The 22,701-nt window shown below is 42.6% G+C and overlaps 1 protein-coding gene across 2 annotated transcripts in view; it reads left to right on the top strand.

Moving 5' to 3' along the window:
• The window catches only part of SCLT1 (sodium channel and clathrin linker 1), a 365,290-nt gene that overhangs the window by 188,969 nt on the left and 153,620 nt on the right, over positions 1 to 22,701 (top strand). For both annotated transcript variants that reach the window (XM_082270326.1, XM_082270327.1), the window contains exons 10-12: positions 9,554 to 9,624; positions 9,980 to 10,070; positions 21,070 to 21,161. In XM_082270326.1, coding sequence (XP_082126452.1) covers positions 9,554 to 9,624; positions 9,980 to 10,070; positions 21,070 to 21,161 — 254 coding nt within the window. The remainder of the gene's footprint in view (positions 1 to 9,553; positions 9,625 to 9,979; positions 10,071 to 21,069; positions 21,162 to 22,701) is intronic.

The following is a 22,701-nucleotide window of genomic DNA, read 5'->3' as shown; positions in this document are numbered from 1 at the left end:
TGCTCATGGAACTAGAGCTTGCAAAAAGAGACCCTCGTCTGATCAGGCTGTGCTACCTGGATACAGCCCATGGAGTGAATCCAATTGACGAATTTGTACAGGAAGTTTTCAGCATCCAGGATCCGGATAATGATCCAGAAATCCTCGCTGAAGTTAGTGCATTAGTCACTGAAACAAGACAGACCTCCAGCCTTGACTGTCATCGCTTTGAACATTTCTCCAGTTGGATGAGACTCGTCGTACTCAGGTAGATAAAGATTGTCATGGTCGGCATGTCTGCCATAAACCGTTCTCTGCTGAGGACATTTCTCATAGCGAGTCTCTCATAATACGTCATGTCCAGCAGGGGGAATTTAACGTAGAATGGAAGTGCTTGAACAACAGACAACAGATTCCAATAAAAAGTCCTCTTGCTAACTTAAATCCAATTATGGACAGTTTGGGCCTGCTCAGAGTCGGTGGTCGTTTGAATCAAGCCCACCTAGGAGTTGCGGAACAAAATCCTGTCATTATTCCCAGCAAACATCATATCACCACGCTGCTGATCCGACACTATCACAAAAAGGCTGAACACCAGGGCAGACAAATCACTGAGGGCAAGTTAAGGTCTGCAGGTCTTTGGATTATAGGTATGAAGAAACGTGTAGCCCAGCTACTGCATGACTGTGTGCACTGTCGTAAAGCGAGAGGAAAACAGCTACACCAACAAATGGCTGACTTGCCTGTGGATAGACTATGTACAGAACCGCCCTTCACCTACACTGGCCTGGACGTTTTTGGACCATGGATGTTGTCCGCACGTAGAACCCGTGGCGTCATGCAAACAGTAAACGTTGGGCTGTGCTATTTACTTGCATTAGTGTGCGAGCCGTTCACATAGAGGTGATAGAATCTATGGACACATCCAGCCTCATTAATGCCTTAAGACGGTTCTTTGCAATCAGAGGACCAGTGAAACAGTTGAGGTCAGACCAAGGAGGTAACTTCATCTGAGCCTGTAGAGAGCTGAACATCGACACTAAGCCTATTCAAGATCAGTTGGCGGAGAAAGGTTGCACCTGGATTTTTAATCCTCATAGTTCCCAAATGGGGGGTTCTTGGGAGAGAATGATCGGGATCTCACGCAACATCTTAAATTCTATGTTGATGGATGTAAACTCTTCAAGACTTACACACGAGACTCTTGTCACTCTTCTTGCTGAAGTTTCAGCTATTATCAATTCAAGACCCCTTGTGCCAGTGTCTATGGATCCTGAAACACCAGCCATACTGACTCCGGCTATTCTACTTACCCAAAAAAATGACAATATGCTAATGCCTAGTGGAGAATTTATTCATGGGAATATCTACCAAAAACACTGGAAACGTGTACAACACCTGGCAGATTACTTCTGGAACAGATGGCGAAAAGAGTATCTCAATATTCTTCAAGGAAGGAGAAAATGGCAACATCAAAAACCAAACTTGAAAGAAGGAGACCTCGTATTGATGAAGGAGCAACAATCAGAAAGGATTGCCTGGCCTATGGGACTAATTACAAAGGTCTTTCCTAGCAAGGATGGCAAGGTCCGAAAGGTGAAGTTGAAGATCTTCAGGAAGGGCGAGCTTAAAACGTTTGCAAGGCCAATTAATGAATTCCTTTTAATATTACCCATCGAGAACGTTCCTGAAGGATGAAAAGTACCGAACTTGAACTTCATGGATCTACTCCACTACGAGTCAGGGAACCCGACTATGTTCATTGCATTTTAACATGTTCTTTGTTGCAGGTTTGTATCATATTTCATGGACATTCGTCTTAGTGAAATCTCCACAGGAAATTTCAGACGGGGAGTGTGCTGTTCTCTTCATAGTTATTTGTACATTGCATTATCAATCTTTCTTTCACCATGTTGTTTTCTATGCATTGTGTACTGCTGCCATCTGCTGGCCAGAATTCGCATGCTGCACGCCTCTGTTCTTGTTAGTAAAGTTGTTCTATTATGGGTGTGGTTTCAGGCAGGTCAGTCCTTATCACGTCTGGCAGCCATCTTAAGTGCCTCATGACTGTGTGACTGGACACTCCACATTTTTGGGCTTGTGAAGGCATCAGTTTTTGACCAGCAGTTTCAGGATAGACACCAACAGGACAGTATTGATACCACTACTACAGAACAGTATTGTATCACCGTCTATTGTTGTATCTGGACTGAATAAACCCACGTTGATTTCATCCTCATGCCTAAGTCTGGATCCATCTAACCTGAGCAATCTGCCGGTCCGGTCTGCCCCACTGCTTGGATATGAAGGTAGGAAGTAACAAAGCTATTATTAGTTATACCTTCATTTGCCTTCATGTGGGAACAGAACACAGAGGACTGAATTCAAAGACACCCCGAAAATCAAAGTGAAAAATCGGATCTGGACCAGGGCATCACTGAGCTCCTGAACAGAATGAGGGGCAACCTGGCGTCGGATGGACCGAAACATAATGTCCCAGAAGTGTTCTATTGGATTTATGTAAGGCGAGCATGGGTGTCATTCAATGGTATCAATGCCTTCTTCCTCCAGAAACTGGCTGTATACTCTTGTCACATAAGGCCGGGCATTGTTGTGCACCAGGGGGAACCCAGGACCCACTGCACCAGCGTAGGGTCTGACAATGGGTCTAAGGATTTCATCTTGATACATCCCGAATAGCGATCAGGGTGCCATTGTCTAGCCTGTAGAGGTCTGTTCATCCCTCCATGAATATGCCTACCCAGACCATCACTGACCCACCGCCAAACCAGTAATGCTGAACGATTTTACAGGCAGCATAACGTTCTACACTGCTTCTCCAGACCCTTTCACGTCTGTCACATGTGCTCAGGGTGAACCTGCTCTCATCTGTGAAAAGCACAGGGCGCCAGTGGTGGACCTGCCAATTTTGGTGTTCAATGGCAAATGCCAATTGAGCTCCATGGTGCCAGGCAGTGAGCACAGGGCCCACTAGAGGACATTGGGCCCTCAGGCCGCCCTCATGAAGTCTGTTTCTGATTGTTTGGTCAGAGACATTCACACCAGTGGTCTGCTGGAGGTAATTTTGAAGGGCTCTGGCAGTGCTCATCCTGTTCCTCCTTGCACGAAGGAGCAGATACCCGCTGATGGGTTAAGGACCTTCCACGGCCCTGTCCAGCTCTCCTAGAGTAACTTCCTGTCTCCTGGAATCTTCTCCATGCTGTTGAGACTGTGCTGGGAGACACAGCAAACCTTCTGGCAATGGCACGTATTGATGTGCCATCCTGGAGGAGTTGGACTGCCTGTGCAACCTCTATAGGGTCCAGGTATCGCCTCATGTTACCAGTAATGACACTGACCCTAGCCAAATGCAAAGCTAGTGAAAAACAGGCAGAAAAGATGATCAGGGAAAACAAATGTCAGTGGCCTCTACCTGTAAAACCATTCCTGTTTTAGAGGTCCTCGCATTGTTGCCCATCTAGCGCACCTGTTGTTAATCATTTTCAGCTGCTTTGGTGTTAATGAAATTAACAACCCCATCTGCTACTTAAATGACCAGATCAATATCACAGGAGTTTATTTGACTTGATGCTATACTCTGATTAAAAAGTGTTTCTTTAATTTTTTTTAACAGTATATTTACATTGGTCCAAGCTATGTATAAAACTTTCATACTTGGAAGTCCTCTTTAAATGTGAGCTGCAACCTAACACTATCCAACTCTGTATATAAAATCTTGGGACAACATTGTCACCTCCCAGACTATCTGGGATGTGAACTGCAGTGTACATCAGGCATTAAATACAAAGGCAGGACACTACCAAAATATTGAAGCTCGAAGCATGTAGGCAAGTTACAATTTTGCAATGTGCAAACAGTCTCATGTCAGCATTCAGGATGGATAAACATGACATCACACAAAATACTCCACAGGCTGATGAAAATCAGTTGTATAGAGATTGAGCATGAAAAAAGGAGAAAATATGCTTTATCCGTATTTCACACCTATAGTTTCAAATCACAACTGAAGATGAAATCGCGGCTAATTAGAGCACTGTGCTCCATAATTAAGCCATGAAAATAGACGCAACCATGGACTACAGTAGTATCAACCCTATAATAACCACAGACTATGAGCATGCAAATGTCAGTTCCATGTTAATAATAGCTTCATAGAACATGCATATCCCAAGGAGGAAACAACAGGCTTTGAGGCTTTGACATGGAAATAAAGCAGCAACACAGCCAGAAGCCTAAATGCAGGTATCCACTACAGATGAGAACTTGCCATGTGGGAACATACTGATATAGTAAAGCTCTATTTCCAGCTGCTATGGTAATTTCACAGCATCAAGCTTCTCTGCTGGATAGTGAGGAAAGTTCAGCTGATTAGACTCACGGTTCCCCTGGTACAGAGGGTTAACAACCATCCAGGTGCATAGCAATCCAGAACACAATACCCCCCACTCCAGCAATCCTCAGTAGCATTGCCATCCATTACAAGTGAAAATCCCATTTAATGGAAGGAGGGAAAAAATCTTACACTATTTAAAAATGTTGCATGATGATGGCTTAGATAGAGGATATAGCTCTTCATTAGAACACTTCAATCCTGTGTCTCTACAGTGCACCTGTATAATATTTTGTCTGCAGAGCTCCTGCACCCATTGTGATACAAGCAAGCTGTGAATTAAGATACACATTACTTGAAGAATCAAATTCCTATAAGTCTGATTATGTTGTTGTATTAGTAGCACCTGTCCTAACTGACATTCCCCCCCGGGGGAATGTATAATTATGAAGTGTTCGGGCCCTTTCACACGGGCTTTGCGATCAGCTCTGCCTGTCCTGTTTTTCAGGCGGACCTGATCAGATGCTCCATGCACCCCTATGGAGCAGCGGATGTCAGCGGTGACATGTCCCCTGACACCTGCTATCTGATCCGATCCTGTCCGTGAAATCCAGACGGATGGAAACCCTATATTCCATCCGTCTGAAGGATCGGATTGGATGAAAATGGACAGGCGGTCTGTTTTCATCCGATCCCCCATAAAGGAGAGCGGGGATCTGACAGGTCCGTCTCAGTTCAGAGAGCGGAGACGGAATTGTCATCCACCTGCACAGTGGGGACAGCGGATCGATCCCCACTGAGCAAAACGGAGTCCGCCGGGCAGAAAGCCTGTGTGAAAGGGCCCTTCTTTTACTGTGTCATTTGCTTCCACATTGCTGGTGTTGTGTTACTTAGATAGGAACTAAAAGCAAAACCTTTTTTTTAGATTTGTATAGTGTGATAAGAATTTAGAACCATTGATAGGTTTTTGTTGCTGTCTGTTATCTCTGTTATGGATATGGGCCATACACACTATAAGATTTTGTGAAGACTTTTTCCTTTAGATTTACCAAAACCATATAATATGAGGTCATACTCAAACACTTTCAATTTGTATGCAATCTGGCAGGCCCTTGCACTACATAGAAAAGGTAAATCTGAAGGAAATCTAACCACAAAAGTTGGATAGTGTGTATCCAGCTTTAGTGAGATTCATCTCTCTAAAGCTGGATACACATTATACAACTTTTGTTGTTATATTTCCTTTAGATTTACTTTCAACTATGTATTGCAAGAGCCTGCCTGATTGTCTATAAATTGAAAGTGTTTAGGTTTGACCTCATATTAGGTTTTAGTAAATCTAAAGGAAAAAATCTAAAGACAATTGTATAGTGTGTATCCAGCTTTATTGTCCTGATCAGCTTTGTCACAAAGAAAGAAAGTGTAGGGCCTCATGCACACTGGACATTTTTTACAGCTGCTGTTTTAAGCTTCAGGCATTTTTTTCATCCAGTAAACACCCCAGCATGTTATCCTATGTGTCCATGCACACATAGGCTGATATCAGCGTTTTTTGGCAGAGGCATTTTCTGGCTGGAAAAAAAAACAGAAATAGTGGGTTTTAAGAGGAGTTTTTCAGATGTAAAAACAATCTAACTCTGATAAAAAAAATTAAAAACGCTAAAAAAATGCGGATATTCTGTGTTTTATCAGTGTGTTTTGAGCCATAAGCTTTTTGTTTGATTATAGTTATGCTAAAAAAAAAGGGGGTAAAAAATGCTGAAAAACGCTGCTGCAAAACTCATTCTACAGCTACAGGTTTCTACAGCTAACATTACTGGCATTTTTATAACTTCCAGTGTGCATGAGGCCTAAAGCTGGCCATACATGGATCAAAATTAAGCCAGTCCAGCAGGAACCAGCCGAATTTCGAACCATGTGTGGTCATTCTATCGATCAACTTTGTACAACCAGCCTGTTGGGTTTTTCATGAACAATTAGTGCCGCCGGCTGTAGCTTGCAACACTAATCATTGTGTTCTGCCAGTAGGGAAGGCTCCCCACAGGCAGAATACAATAGTGCTGCAGGAGGAATTCTGCCAACATCACTGACTGTGTTAACCTCCCTAGTGTGGCTCAGGGTTAATATAGAGTACCAAAATCTGTAACCCCGAGCCACACTCGGGATTACCCCACAATCAAACTCCCCTTCCCCTGCGATCCCCCGCCATCCTCCCCAGCCATCCTCCAGGCATCCTTACGCTATCCTCCCGCTGTGTGCTCAGCAGATGCCGGCACCTGTCTTCCGGTTCCCTTCCCTGCGAGCGTCGCGACGCAGGGGGGTGGAACCGGCAGCAATTTCAAAAAAGTAAATTAAATAAATGACATGATACAAAGTTGTTATCCTAATGGATTACACTGTATTATGCCATTTCAAATGGTGACTTTTCCAGTGCCCTGCCTGTGCTTTTCCAGTTCTTTGTGCCTGGAAAATTGAGAACGACCATGGCGTCCAAAAAGCGTTCTTTTTGCGCAAAAGCGCTTTTAGATGAACTGGAAAACAGTGAAATGGAGTTAGTTGAAGAACTGAGCGATAGCGTTTTGTGGGAAAATTTGTCATCGGGTACGGAAGGTGACGACAGCGACGGTTCTGCCACTGAGCTCCGTGATGTGAGGACTTGGTGCTCTATTGACTGTGGTACGGATCAGGCAGCACCCCCAAGATTCTAATTTACAGGAGCACCTGGTAGGAAAGTTGATGTTGACCATGACAACCCCTTGGCATACCTCCAATTATTTTTGACGGATTAGGTTATTGAATAAATTGTTACCGAGACCAACCGGTACAAAGACCAACAATGCGCTACACATCGGAGGTTTTCAAGATGCAGAAAGTGATAACCACTGACCAAAGATGACCTTTGGAAATTTCTGGGCCTAATAACTCTTCAGGGAGTGGTGGGGAAACCCCTGCAGATGTGGTATTGGACAACCAATACAATATTTGACACTCCATTCTTTGGCACGGTCATGTCAAAATACCGATTTTCGCTCATAATTAAATATCTCCACTTTGAAAATAATGAAGAATTTGATGAAACTACTCATCCTGCACCAAAACTAAAAAAAATTTGGGAAGTATATCTAATGATTCTTCAGAATTTTCAACGAAGCTATGTGCCAGAAAGAGACATCAGCATAGATGAAAGTCTAATGGCCTACAAGGGAAGGCTCAGCCGGGTGCAATACGTTGCATCAAAGAGGGCACGATTTGGTGTAAAATCCTACATGCTGTGCGAATCGTCAACTGGCTACATTTGGAATTCAGTGATATACACTTGAAAAGAAAAAAAATTTGATGAAAATTACAGTAATTATGGAATGGCAACATCTTCTGTTCTTTCACTAATCGCGCCATTGCTAAATCAGGGCTATTGTGTAACAACAGACAACTTTTATACATCTCCTGAACTTTGAGGTTCTACTGCACAACAAAACTGATGCCTATGGAACCGTAAGGGCTAACTGGCACGACATGCCACCAATGTTTGGCAAAAAGAAGCTCAAGACAGGAGAAATGGTTGCCTTGCAGAAAGGCAAAATGATGGCACTGCGATGGAAGGACAAGAAAGATGTGTGCCTAATGAGTACAGTGCATAACACCTCCACTGTTTATGGTATGCACAAAAGGTGGGAAAGAAGTCATGAAGCCACAAGTAGTGATAGACTACAACAACACCATGGGAGGTGTCGACAGAGCCGACCAAGCAATGACATTCTACCCATCTATGAGGAAGCAGCAAAAAAAAAATACTATAAGAAGATCTTCAGACATCTTATTGAGCAATGTTTGTGGAATGCCTACTTTCTGATCAAAAAAAAAGAGTGACAAGCCTTTGATTCATGCAGACTTTATTTGGAAAGTTGCCAAATCTTTCTGAGTTACCAAACACCATCAATGGCTGTGAACAGATCTGGACGTCATGCTGTTGGCGTTGTCAACCTGGAACGCCTGACTGGTCGTTACAGTGACTAGTAATATCGCACCCCTTGTTTGTACATATTTCAGTGTTTTTGATTTGATTATTCTATTGAATAAAATGTATTATTATATTATAGTTTGTGATTTGGTGTTTCAAACTTTGTCATACCCGGGATGTCTACTAGACTCTTGTTTGGACAGATTTAAATGGGTTATTCCTAAGAATTACAGGCCTAAAATATAAAACCATATATTTCCATGCAAAACAATGTACCGCTTTTAGCACAAAAATTCTTCTAGGTAGGTTAAAGGGGGAATCCAGCAATTTTCAAGAAAATTGCATAATCTATGGTCTGCCTAAATCCAAAACTTTGAGTTGCCGCAGGAATAGGAATGAGGTAGAAATCTTTCAGTGGGTACACTTTTTCCTGCGACAAGAGCAATGCCGCTCACATTGGAAAGATATTCTCCCAATTCCTACTGAGCCTACAGAACAGGCAGTAAAGGGAGATAAGTGTCTTAAAAAAAAAAAACTGACATGGTTTTGAACGCTCCCCTACTCTACCAAAAAGGAAAACAAAAAATGTTTTGGTTTTAGATAGCGCTATCATAGTATGTTTCTGCTTTTTTTTTTAACCTATGTGACTATGGTGAGTTAAATCTTGGTAATGCATTGTGGAATTTCCTGAAGTGAAATCTACTTTAATGTGTGCTCTGTGCTGATAGTGTTCTTTTTATGATGTTGTGTGTGTGTGTAGTATACTTTTTGTGACTAGCATTACCCATTTTATATTAGGTCTGAACGTGGCACTTTTTTCATATTAACTGGGTCTTTTCCTTGTCTTCAGTGCTTACTCATGAAAGTAATGTACTGTTCTAATATCTCTCCCAAGCCCCTTTTATAGACCGTCTTTTTACATTTTTGATAAGATCTGGCTAAACAGGTAAACCATAAACAAGTAAACCATAGCAGCCAAGCAATATTCACTTAACTAAAGCCAGGTAAGTACAATGGATTCTGGTTGGTTACTGTTAAAGTTTCCCACAAAAATCTACATACCACCAGGAAATAAGACAAAAGCCTGGCAAAAGCTGTCTTATGTCTCTAGATAGCAAGACAATTCTTCAATTGGACCCAAAATATAGTAGGCAGTTTAGTAACCAATCAGAAATGAGTTTGAGAGAATAGATTGCTTTAATAAAAATAAAAAACCTGATTTCTCCTTACATTCCTTACATTCCAAAATCTTTATTTTTTTTAAGACAAACCAACAGTTTCTACATACTGTGAATGAACAACAAAAAGAAAATGACCAGCTACAGAAACAGCTCAGGTACCACTGCAGTGTATTATGTGTATGTACAGTTGTATTTCTTAAGTGGTGTTTTGTAAATCGGCATCAAAGTAATCCAGTAAAATGGAGTGCTGACCAGTGTGACAACAGATAATGCTGTGTTCAGGACTACAAAATAGTGTGTGCAGTCCTTTTAGTGTGACAATTCTAATAAGGTTTTACAAACTTTTATTTATGACCATTATGTTGTCTGTCATCAGTGATGTAATGTACAAAGATATCCTTCACACAGTGATGTGATTTTGAGTTTGTTATAAAGCACAGCACAAATGCATTTTGACTGCATGAATGTGTATCAGTAGTTCCTTTATTTATTTCTAATATGCATTGACAGACAAGCAAAAGTGGACTTAAAAGTAGCAACCATGAAGATTGAAGAAATGACTCAGATAAAAGAAACTCTAGAAGACCAAGGGAAAAAAAGAGTAAGCAGGCTTTCTGTTTAATATTTGTTCCATTAGCTGTATATGGTGAGTACAGTATAAGCATGCCATCCCCTCTGTTAAATAACATAGTGCCCCTGTGCTGTATAGGAAAAATGCAGATCATCTCCACGCACTCACGTGACTCCTCATCTCTCTGCTCTTCCCAGGGGCGGGGCTGAGCACTCCCGCTGACGTCAGCTGGGGAAGAGGTGAGGAGAGGAGCAAAGAGCCGTGGAGTCACGTGAGCACTGGGAGACGCTCTGATACAGTATAGGTAGAAATCGGCATCTTTTATATACGGCACAGGGACACAAAATGTTATTTAACAGAGGGTATGGCATGTTTATACAGTACTGTACGATAGATATGATACCAGGAGGGGGGGATTGTGGAGTTGACAGAGTTGACAGGCAGAGAGGGGAGGTACAGTACTGTATTTTGAAGTTCAGGTAATTGGTTTTATTGAAACAAATCATTTTCCATTATTTCTTATGGGGAAAATGTCTTTGATATACGAGTGCTTTGAAATATAAGCATGTTTCTGGAGCAAATTATGCTCACAAACCAAAGTAATACTATATATCAACTTTACTGCATCTCCTGTGAATTTTTCTCTTTAGAGATTGGTTTTTCAGGTGTCCTCTAGCCATGCTGCTTTTTGCCCATTCTTTCTGTACTGCTGGGATGTATAGAGTCCTACGTTTTGTACTCCGATACTACCTGTAGTTGCTCAGAGTGCCACACACACAACCAGCGCAAGAGGGACACACAGAGGAAAAGCCACTGCACTCCTCAATCACCACTTTTGAGGAGGAGGCACAGAGAGAATCGGCATCAAGCACTACGACCAGAGAACAACTGAAGAAGCAAGTTCAAACAAAGAAATAAGTTTATATATATATATATATATATGTGTGTGTGTGTGTGTGTGTATATATACTGTGTATATATAGATAGATAGATAGATAGATACATATATTTTTTTATAGGGCTTTTTTTCTCAGAAGAAAGGTGCAGGAACTCAGCAACGACCCCCCAAAACCCCCTCCCCAAACTGATCAACATTTCAGTAACAGTGAGAGGGTCTTAAAGGGGCATCAAATACCAGGAGTGCATTATGTACAGAGTGCAGAGTTAGGTGAGGTTACACACAGAGTGCAGAGTTCAGGAATGTGCTACGTGTACAGTGTAGGGTTCAGGGGGGCGCTACACACAGAGTGCAGAGTTCAGCCTTGTTCCACAGCAGCTTAGCTCAGCATCCCCCATCCACATCTCACTTTTACTCCTCTTCTTCTCTAGTACCTCCCCTCACACTGTAGATGGCTTTGCCTCTCTTACTTGCAGGGAGATCATCCAGTGGGGGTGTCAGCATTCACACTGCACCCCAGCACGGACATCTCCTTTGTCCCCATAGTGCACTTGGAAAACACAGGAAGCCAGACCTCTTTGTTTACAAGTGATGGTGATGTGCAGGGAGCAGAGGGCCTGAGCCAAAGGGGGTTGGAACTGAGTTAAAATATTTACAAAAATGTGAGGGGTGTACTCACTTTTGTGAGATACTGTGTGTTTGTGTGTGTATATGTATGTGTATATGTATGTATATATATATATATATATATATATATATTACACAGTACCTTATAAAAGTGAGTACACCCCTCACATTTAAATATTTTATTATATCTTTTCATGTGACAACACTGAAGGAGTGACACTTTGCTACAATGTAAAGTAGTGAGTGTACAGCTTTTATAACAGTGTAAATTTGCTGTCCCCCTCAAAATAACTCAACACACAGCCATTAACCACATGGAGCGTACTGCGGCGAAGTGGCTCGTTATCGCCCAGCGACGTAGGTCTACGTCGCTGGACTCCTCCCCTTGTGGGCGGCGTGTGCGTGCTGCCGGAGGCTCGCTCCCGCTGTATTCAGACACAGCGGGAGTCGGGCCAGGGGAGGAGAGGCGGTGATCACCGCCGCTCTTCCCCGATCATCAGGGATCGAGTGAGGAGATCCGCCCGCTTGTGTGAACAAAGCGGGCGGATCGCCTATGTGACAGGCAGGGACAGATTACAGAATTCAGCATAGCTGAACCTGTGATCCGTGCCTGTGTCACTCAATCCCCTCCCCTCCACACACGTCAGTACGCACCAGGCATACATTAACCCCTTGATCACCAATAAAAGTTAACCCCTTCCCTGCCAGTGTAATTTTTACAGTAACAGTGCATATTTATAGCACTGATTACTGTAGTAATGTCACTGGTACCCCCAAAAATGTCAGTTAGGGGTCCAATCTGTCTGCCGCAATGTAGCAGTCCCGCAAAATAAATCGCAGATCACCACCATGTTTTTACCAAACATATGTAGCAGAAAACAAATTGGCCTAAAATGTTAAAAAATTTTGATTTTTACATTTTTTGGGGGGGAATTTCATATAAACAAATTTGAAAAATATTGTTATTTTTTCAAAATTGTCGCTCTTTTTTTGTTTATAGCGCAAAAAGTAAAAATCGCACAGGTGATCAAATACCACCAAAAGAAAGCTCTATTTGTGGGGAAAAACATGACATAAATTTAATTTGGGTACAGCGTCGCACCACCGCGCAATTGTCCGTTAAAGTAATGCAGTGCCGAATCGCAAAATATTTCCTGGTCAGGAATGGGGTAAAATCTTCCGGTCTTAAAGCGGTTAAAAATACGCTCATTGAGGATTTTTTTGTCAAAGACATGTAGCTAAATACATTTTGGCCTAAATATTTGACAAAAATTTAATATATTGGATATTTTTTAAGTGTCAAAGTAGAAAAATATTATTTTTTCAAAAGTGTCGCTTTTTTTTACTAATATCGCAAAAAGTGAAAAGCGCAGAGGTGATTAAATACCACCAAAAGAAAGCTCTGTTTGTGGGAAAAAAAGGGCGTACATTTTGTTTGGGTACAGCGTTGCATGACCGCGCAATTGTCAGTTAATGTCTAAACCGCTGGCAACAAAAGTGAGGAAACTCCTAAGTGAAAATGTCTATATTGGGCCCAATAGCCATTTTCCCTCCCCGGTGTCATGTGACCCGTTAGTGTTACAAGGTCTCAAGTGTGAATCGGAAGCAAGTGTGTTAAATTTGATGTTATTGCTCTCACTCTCTCATACTGGTCACTGGAAGTTCAACATGGCATCTCATGACAAAGAACTCTGAGGATCTGAAAAAAAGAATTTCTGCTCTACATAAAGAGGGCCTAGGCTATAAGAAGATTGACAAGACCCTGAATCTGAGCTGCAGCACGGTGGCCAAGACCATACAGCGGTTTAACAGGACAGGTTCTATTTAGAACAGGCCTCACCATGATCGACCAAAGGAGTTGAGTGCACGTGCCCAGCGTCATATCCAGAGGTTGTTTTTGGGAAATAGAGGTATCATTGCTGCAGAGGTTAAAGGGATGCGGGGATCAGCCTGTCAGTGCTCAGACCATACACTGCACACTGCATCAAATTGGTCTTCTTGGCTGTCGTCCCAGAAGGAAGCCTCTTCTAAAGATGATGCACAAGAAAGCCCGCAAATAGTTTGCTGAAGACAAGCAGACTAAGGACATGGATTACTGGAACCATGTCCTGTGGTCTGATGAGACCAAGATAAACTTATTTGGTTCAGATGGTGTCAAGCGGGTGTGGCGGCAACCAGTTGAGGAGTACAAAGACAAGTGTGTCTTGTCTACAGTCAAGCATTGTGGTGGGAGTGTCATGGTCTGGGGCGCCATTAATGCTGCAGGCACTGGGGAGCTACAGTTCATTGAGGGAACCATGAATGCCAACATGTACTGTGACATACTGAAGCAGAGCATGATCCCCTCTCTTTGGGGACTGGGCTACAGGGCAGTATTGCGACAAAACAACCCCAAACACCTCCAAGACGACCACTGCCTTGCTAAAGAAGCTCAGGGTAAAGGTGATGGACTGGCCAAGCATGTCTCCAGACCTAAACCCTATTGAGCATCTGTGGGGCATCTTCAAACGGAAGATGGAGGAGCGCAAGGTCTCGAACATCCACTAACTCCGTGATGTCATCATGAAGGAGTGGAAGAGGACTCCAGTGACAATCTGTGAAGCTCTGGTGAACTCAATGCCCAAGAGGGTTAAGGCAATGCTGGAAGATAATGGTGGACACTCAAAATATTGACAATTTGGGCCCAAGGGGTGTACTCTTTTGTTTAGACATTATTGGCTGTGTGTTGTTTTTTGAGGGGACAGCACATTTACACTGTTATACAAGCTGTACAGTCACTACTTTACATTGTAGAAAAGTGTTATTTCTTCAGTGTTGTCACATGAAAAGATATAGCAAAATATTTACAAAAATGTGAGGGGTGTACTCACTTTTTTGAGATATTATATATATATATATATATATATATATATATATATACACTATATAGATATATAGACTCAGGGAGTCTGTATTATCAAATATCTGGATGATCTTCTTCTCTTGAAGGTTCAGGCCGCCCTGACTCTGGCAGCTAATATATAGTAGACAATACAGAATTTTTAGAGCTTCAGATGAATTCTCAACCTACAAAAGGCTATGTTGGATCCAACCCACAGACTCGGGAATCTGTATTATCAAATATCTGGTTGATCTTCTTCTCTTGAAGGTTCAGGCCGCCCTGACTCTGGCAGCTAATGTATAGCGGACAATACAGAATTTTTAGAGCTTCAGATGAATTCTCAACCTACAAAAGGCTATGTTGGATCCAACCCACCACTTGAAGTACCTGGGCCCAGTCATGGATATGTCCCAAGCCTAGGTGTTTCTCCCCGGAAAAAGGTGTTGATTTTGTGAGCTAACGTTCAAGGCCTCACACTCCAAAAATCTTCCAGCAGACCAATTTTTGCATGAGTGTATTGGGCCTCATGGTGGCCTCATCTGAGATGGAGGATTTCCCAGTTTCACTTCAGGCTTCTGTAGCTCAATGTGCCGACTGCATGGAACAAGTTCCCTCAGTCTTTGGACAGGTCCATGTGACTATGTCTGAGGTAAGGATATCTCTAATCTGGTGGATGACCAGCCCTATGCTGGAATCAGGGAAGTTATTTCTCCTGTTAACCCAGATAGTTCTCAAGATGGATGTCATCCTCTCAGGCTGGGGACGTTTCCTAAGGATGGAGACGATTATGGAGAGGTAGTCCAGGCTCAGGCTCACCATAAACAAACTTGAACAAAGGGTTATTTGCCTATCCCTGCTGAGGTGGACCACCTAGCATTAGGGGAACAAACAAGGGTTTAGCCAGATAATGCCACAGCCATGGCTTGCATCAGCCATTAGGGTGGCCATTCCAGAAGCAGACATAATTCTGGAAGGGGCCAAAAGGCATGTTCCTTGTCTGCAATCCACATTCCTAGTAGACAGTTGGCAGGCAGACTTTCTCAGTCATCAGTGCCTGGATGCAGGGGATTGGTCTCCTCACTCCCAGATGTTCTAAGATATCTGTCACTGCTAGGGAATGCCAGCATAGATAATTTCGCACACCACTTCAACAACAAGGTGGAAAGGCTTGTGGCCAGGATCAGTGTTAAAAAGGCTTTTAAGGCGGATGCACTGACAACCTTGTGGGATACATTCCAGCTTATAGACCTTCCCTCCCCTACATATTCTTTGTCTGCTGCTTGGCAGGATCAAGACACAAGGCATTATGGTGATCATAGTGGCACCCCAGAAGGACTTGGTACTCGATCATTCTCTGGCTTCTAGGAGACAATCCGTGGGGACTTCCAGACCAGCCAGATTTGCTGTCTCACAGTTGCTAGCTTTGACGACTTGGCTGTTGAAACCCAAGTCTCTGAGAGATCTGTTATTCCTATGCTGCATAAAGCTAAGCAATTAATTTCTCACGTCTATCATCCCACTTGGAAGGTTAACTTTGCTTGGTGCAAGGCACAGAGGAGGTTTCGCCCTTTAAAATACTCTGTGGCACATATTCTGTCTTTCCTTCATTTTGGGCTGGAGCAAAAATTGTTCTTGAGTACCCTGAAGGGTACTTTTCAGCACTGGCTATTCATTATTTGGTAAAGACCTTTCATACACCTGTGTCACCTTAGGATCTCAGTTTGATCCTAAGTTGGTTTTTCTTGTCGCTGAGACAGATTTCTGTACTGGCAACCATATCCTGTAAAAAAGAAGAAAAAAAAAAACTTTCTTGATCTTCAGAAAGGTGGTCTAAGGCCTCAGAAGTCTTCTTCCAAAGGTAGTTTTCTCCTTCCATCTTAATCAATACATTGTTGTGCCTTCTTTTTTTCCTGTTCCAAAACACTACAAAGTGACCTATCTTGTTTAAATGTGGTAAGCTTCATTGCAAGTTCACCTGTCTACCATTGCTTCCATCCGAACCTCAGAGTCTCTGTTTGCTCCACCCGCAGGCTCTTGAAATGGCTATCCTGCATTCCATTTCAACATCTCTAGTTGGATTAGGCATGTTATTACTAGGGCCTTACCTTGAAGTATAGGATTCTTCCTTCCCCTGTTAAGACTTACTAAACTCACTTAGTTGGTGCCTTGTAAGCTTTTCATCACCAGGCATCTGTTTCTCTGGCACCTGGTCCTCTTAACACATTTGTTAAATTTTACCAGGTTTCCACTGATGCCAGCTATGGCTGTAAGGTGCTTCTAGCTGCTCGGGGTACCCGGTTTCCTTGTTGTGGGCCTGTAGGCATTGATTGCTGTGTTGCCTACCCCTTAAGATTAACAGTGCTGCTGTCCAAAAGTGCCCCTGTGCTCCTTCATTCAGAGTGGAGGCACCCTAATACAGAAAGTGTGTTACTGGACAGATCAACAGGTGAAAACCGAGGGGAAAAAAATCTACAAATTGAAAACTAATTAGGCCATCACATCTAAAGTAAGCTGCAATATATTACATTTTTTATTTTGGATTTAATACCGCTTTAATAGTAAGAGCAAAAATAAATTAATTATAGAAGGTAGGAAAGTGAAAAGAAAAGGATTGGGTCCCTGCAGTTGTCCAGAGCCTAGCTATTTCTACAGATATGCTTTAAAACTGCCTATACAGTGCCTTGCGAAAGTATTCGGCCCCCTTGAACTTTTCGACCTTTTGCCACATTTCAGGCTTCAAACATAAAGATATAAAACTGTAATTTTTTTGTGAAGAATCAACAACAAGTGGGACACAATCATGAAGTGGAACGAAATTTATTGGATATTTCAAGCTTTGTTAACAAATAAAAAACTGAAAAATTGGGCGTGCAAAATTATTCAGCCCCTTTACTTTCAGTGCAGCAAACTCTCTCCAGAAGTTCAGTGAGGATCTCTGAATGATCCAATGTTGACCTAAATAACTAATGATGATGAATAGAATCCACCTGTGTGAAATCAAGTCTCCGTATAAATGCACCTGCACTGTGATAGTCTCAGAGGTCCATTTAAAGCGCAGAGAGCATCATGAAGAACAAGGAACACCCCAGGCAGGTCCGAGATACTGTTGTGGAGAAGTTTAAAGCCGGATTTGGATACAGAAAAGATTTCCCAAGCTTTAAACATCCCAAGGAGCACTGTGCAAGCGATAATATTGAAATGGAAGTATCAGACCACTGTAAATCTACGAAGACCTGGCCGTCCCTCTAAACTTTCAGCTCATACAAGGAGAAGACTGATCAGAGATGCAGCCAAGAGGCCCATGATCACTTTGGATGAACAGCAAAGATCTACAGCTGAGGTGGGAGACTGTCCATAGGACAACAAACAGTCATATACTGCACAAATCTGGCCTTTATGGAAGAATGGCAAGAAGAAAGCCATTTCTTAAAGATATCCATAAAAAGTGTTGTTTAAAGTTTGCCACAAGCCATCTGGGAGACACACCAAACATGTGGAAGAAGGTGCTCTGGTCAGATGAAACCAAAATCCAACTTTTTGGCAACAATGCAAAACGTTATGTTTGGCGTAAAAGCAACACATCTCATCACCCTGAACACACCATCCCCACTGTCAAACATGGTGGTGGCAGCATCATGGTTTGGGCCTGCTTTTCTTCAGCAGGGACAGGGAAGATGGTTAAAATTGATGGGAAGATGGATGGAGCCAAATACAGGACCATTCTGGAAGAAAACCTGATGGAGTCTGCAAAAGACCTGAGACTGGGACGGAGATTTGTCTTCCAACAAGACAATGGTCCAAAACCTAAAGCAAAATCTACAATGGAATGGTTCACAAATAAACATATCCAGGTGTTAGAATGGCCAAGTCAAAGTCCAGACCTTATCCAATCGAAAATCTGTGGAAAGAACTGAAAACTGCTGTTCACAAATGCTCTCCATTCAACCTCACTGAGCTTGAGCTGTTTTGCAAGGAGGAATGGGCAAAAATTTCAGTCTCTCAATGTGCAAAACTGATAGAGACATACCTCAATCGACTTACAGCTGTAATCGCAGCAAAAGGTGGCGCTACAAAGTATTAACTTAAGGGGGCTGAATAATTTTGCACGTCCAATTTTTCAGTTTTTTATTTGTTAAAAAAGTTTGGAATATCCAATAAATTTCGTTCCACTTCATGATTGTGTCCCACTTGTTGTTGATTCTTCACAAACAATTACAGTTTTATATCTTTATGTTTGAAGCCTGAAATGTGGCAAAAGGTTGAAAAGTTCAAGGGGGCTGAATACTTTCGCAAGGCACTGTATGAGAGCCAAAGCGATTTTGAATTATGATACTTTAACTAAAATACTGGACAACTTTTTTTGACCGTTATCCAGAACAATTTGGTCTTAGGTTAATTACAGCAAGTTTCCATGATTTTGTGGTGGTTTATCCTAGCTGATATTGGAGAACTATGATTTTTTACATAGCTGAGGTACACAGTGCTTGGATCACTGGGTACTTTGTCAGACTTTTTGATTGCTATGCCACCTCTAACAGGAAGGGGTGGAGGCATAAAATGCTGGAATATAAAATTCTTTGAGAGTATGGCAGAGAGATAAAACTGATCATATTCAAATTTACTGGGGGAAGGTGGGAGTGTTACTGTCCCGGAGAAAGTATGCAGATGTCCCTCAGAAACGTTAGCCACATTTGCACAATGTATTTTGATTCAGGGCTGGGTGATCTGGGTGATCCAATGCCATACATAGTGAATTCAGAACAGCTACATTTGTCAGCAGTGAGTTAAACAAAACTAAAAAAACGAAACCTCTTATTGTTTACAGCTAAGGAAGCTGCCATCTTAGGTGTTGTTTAATCTGCAATTGCCATCATACTGCACGTGTAATCTGTTATGGCACCAGCCATTTGATGGCTTCACAGCTCAGTTGACAGCACAAGAAAATGTGATAGATTTTTTTTCTTTTTTCGGCATGCCTTCAATATAACTGTTTGAGAAACCGTTAAATTTAAGGGATTAGTCCTACTTTAAGTCTGGCTTTTTAGGAATTAAAATGGAAGTTGTTTTTTGTTTTGTTTTTCTCTGGGATCATACTTACCTAGGTGGATGCCGCATCGGTCAGTTGCTATATCTGTCCCCCTCCTGCTCTAAGACTGAGAACTGAGTGATCAAACACCCCTGATCGCTCATTTCACAGTGCTCTGTGAGCAGAGAGCTGGTGACTGTAACTTTCTATTGCATCTTTGGAGAAGGAAATTAAGGGAGATCCCCCAATGATATACTGACCGCAAAAGAAATTCTGATAGGGTTTTTAACCCTTCCCCAAAAAGAAAAAAGTTCGGCGGAGTGCCAAGGGAATTGCCGACTAAAGCCGGCCATAGGCAGTTCAAATCCTGCTGAACTGGCCGAGATTTATACCATGTATGGGCAGGCGGAATGTACCCAAGTTGATCAATCAATTAACTTGGGTACAATCAACCTGTCAGATTTTACATGCGAATATTGCTACAGCTGTTATAGCCGCTAGCAATAATCATGGTTTTCTCTAGTACACAATGGCTCTGCAGGAGGGATTCCCCCTCCACCATCAGTGTTGATGGGGGAAATCAAACAATTTTGTTTCCTGCAACCCGTGGTTGTAGGGAAGAAAATCACTCTCCGTATATGGCCAGCCTAGGGTATAAGATGCTCTCTAGACTGTCTACTACTATGATCTACTCATTCTTTGTAAAGGCTGAGTTGGATAACAGATCTTCAGGAAACACCTATATTATTTTAGAAATTTTTACAGGAAATAATTTTCTTTTTGTGGAATGCTGAAAGGCAATGAAAGACATACAAACACTCATTTACCATATTGTCCTTTAAGTGAGGTATGACTTTAGATGACCAAACGCTTCCTGCGTAGGGACATTTTCCAAAACTAAATTAACACAAACTGTCTCCACTGCAAACAGTTAGTGGCAATAAAAGGATGTAAAGAAATAAGAGATGGATAATGTAATCTTGCATAAACTTTTTTATACACCTTTGATGTGATATCTTGCTAAACTTGAAAGTCTATGTAAAGCTAATTTTTCTTTTCTTTTCTTTTTTGAGGGGATAGAGTTCTCATTTGCTGCAAAATCCTAAAATGTGAAATGTATTTCTAGGTGGAATGAACTTCACTTATGCAACTTGTTTTTATGGTTTAACCATCTTTTATTTAGTATACTAAGTGATTATTTTATTTTTCTTCTATAAATAAATAAAATGCTTTTACTTTTTTGTTTTGTCATATCAGACTTCACAAGGGGGAAAATATCTCTAATGGTATATGTGTGAAGTCTTGAGCCAACATGTGCCCTGGCTCATTACTGATAAGCTAGTGGATATTTCACTGCTGGCAATAGCCCCCAAAGGGGTAGCAAAAATGGAAGAGATTTGTCTATGTGCGTCTTTATGCTTCAAGCAATAATTGGGACACTTCTAAAAATCAATAAGTAAACATTCTGAGCTCTGAAAATGTATATGTAATGATGTTTTTTGCAATGTCTCCAGCTCATTATGAGCAGAAAGAGATCCAGGTGCTTTTGTTAGTACTGCAAATGGGTTATTTTGCAGCCATTCTGTGTGCTCTGTAGGAAGAAGAGGTGTTGGCAGCCCGGGGCAAGGAAGACGCATCAGACAAACGGGTGCAACAGCTCCAGACTGCGGTAACACAATTAGAAATCAGGTAATTACTGTTATACTGAAAATGAATGGTCTTATTTCCATGCAAACTCTAGCTCTGCATTAATTAATTTGAATGGTTTGATTAATTGCTTTATGTTTTATACTGTATAGACAAAAAGTATATATAGCAACATAATAGTAATAAAGCACTATGCCTGTGATAAGAATTTATTTCTAGAAGAAAAATTAAGACTAAAGCCAAGTTATTCATGCTGGGTCGGATATTAAAGATAGGGTATACCATCACTTCCTGCTATAGGACTTCAGTTTTTTTCTGCCTAGTCACCTAGTCAGGAGTAAGGACCTAGCTCTCTGCTGGGATCTGCGGTACTGGCATTCGTCCCTTTTTATATGAAATTTTTTTACTTTTTCTTTATTATTTTTGTTCCTGTGTGAACTACAATTAACCTGTTCCTGTGTGAACTACATTCATCAGCCAGACTGGGCGATACACTGGATATTCTAGATCCTTATGGTCTTCCCAGTCTGGCCTTGCAGCGGGACCCAACTATTAGCTCTGCACAAGGTTGGCTGCGACATAGCCCCACTGGACAGGGGTTGGCCAGCAAGTGAAACACTCACGAGGTCGCAGAGCCCTGGTCACGACAGCAGTCACAATAAGAGTCGCAGCATACCTCAGGCCGCAGCACCCCCATTCCAAGATGGTGCGGTGGACTGCTGGGAGTAGCGCCCACCTGGTGCCATGGTGTGGTGAGTAGTGTCCCCCCTCCTTTCAGAATTGTTGGGGTGGTCTCAGGCCCTCCCTGGGAATGGTAGGTCCCCTCCTGTGTCCTCCCTCCCCTCACGTTTTTTCCCCATCTCCACAGCGGGGCTCCCCCTGCGTAGCTTGCCCTCAACTGCCCCCCCCCCTCTTTCCCCTCTTAGCCCCTTTTGGTGGGCACCGGTGTATTTGGGTAGGGGTGCTTGTCTGGTGGTGGGTGGCTGCCGCTGTCGGTCCCCTTTTTGGGGGTGCCCGCACCTTGGTGCTGCGGGGGGGGGGGTCTCCTCCTGGTAGTTGCCTCGTCCCTGGGGTCCTGGGTCCCTTACAGTGCTGCATTCTTGGCTTCGCCGGCCATGTTTTTGGTTTCCCATAGAGAATAACGGCGGCCATTTTCTAGTAGTCGGAGTGTGGTGGTGTTCTGCGGGGGTGCCTCTAGTGTCGGTGCTTCCTCTTCCTTTGCCATTGCAGTGTGGCAGGCTGTTTGGCGCTCTCCAGCTCTGGGGTCATGAGTCTATGGGTGCTCCAACGTTTTTGGAAAAAAATAAATAAATTCTGTTGAGCATGGCGCAGCTCCGATTAACCCCTTGTTGACAATGGAGCCTCTGCCCTGCAGTCACTTTTATCCAAGGTAGATCTGGCCTTGTAAAGGAGGCCAAGCAAGAAGCCCACCTGCCTTCACCTGTATCCTCCTCCTCCTCAGGGTCTGAGGTGGATTTGGCCACCGCGGACAAGTGTCATCCCACTGGGTCTGCGTCCACGCACGCTGAGTGCTCTAACAGTGAGGACGAGTCCTCCTCCTCTGCAGCCGCCCATGAAAAAG

Source organism: Pelophylax lessonae (genome assembly GCF_965119305.1).
Source record: "Pelophylax lessonae genome assembly, chromosome: 1".
Taxonomy (NCBI): Eukaryota; Metazoa; Chordata; class Amphibia; order Anura; family Ranidae; genus Pelophylax; species Pelophylax lessonae.
The sequence above is the reverse complement of the archived record's forward strand: the minus strand, read 5'-3'. Positions and strand labels throughout refer to the sequence as shown.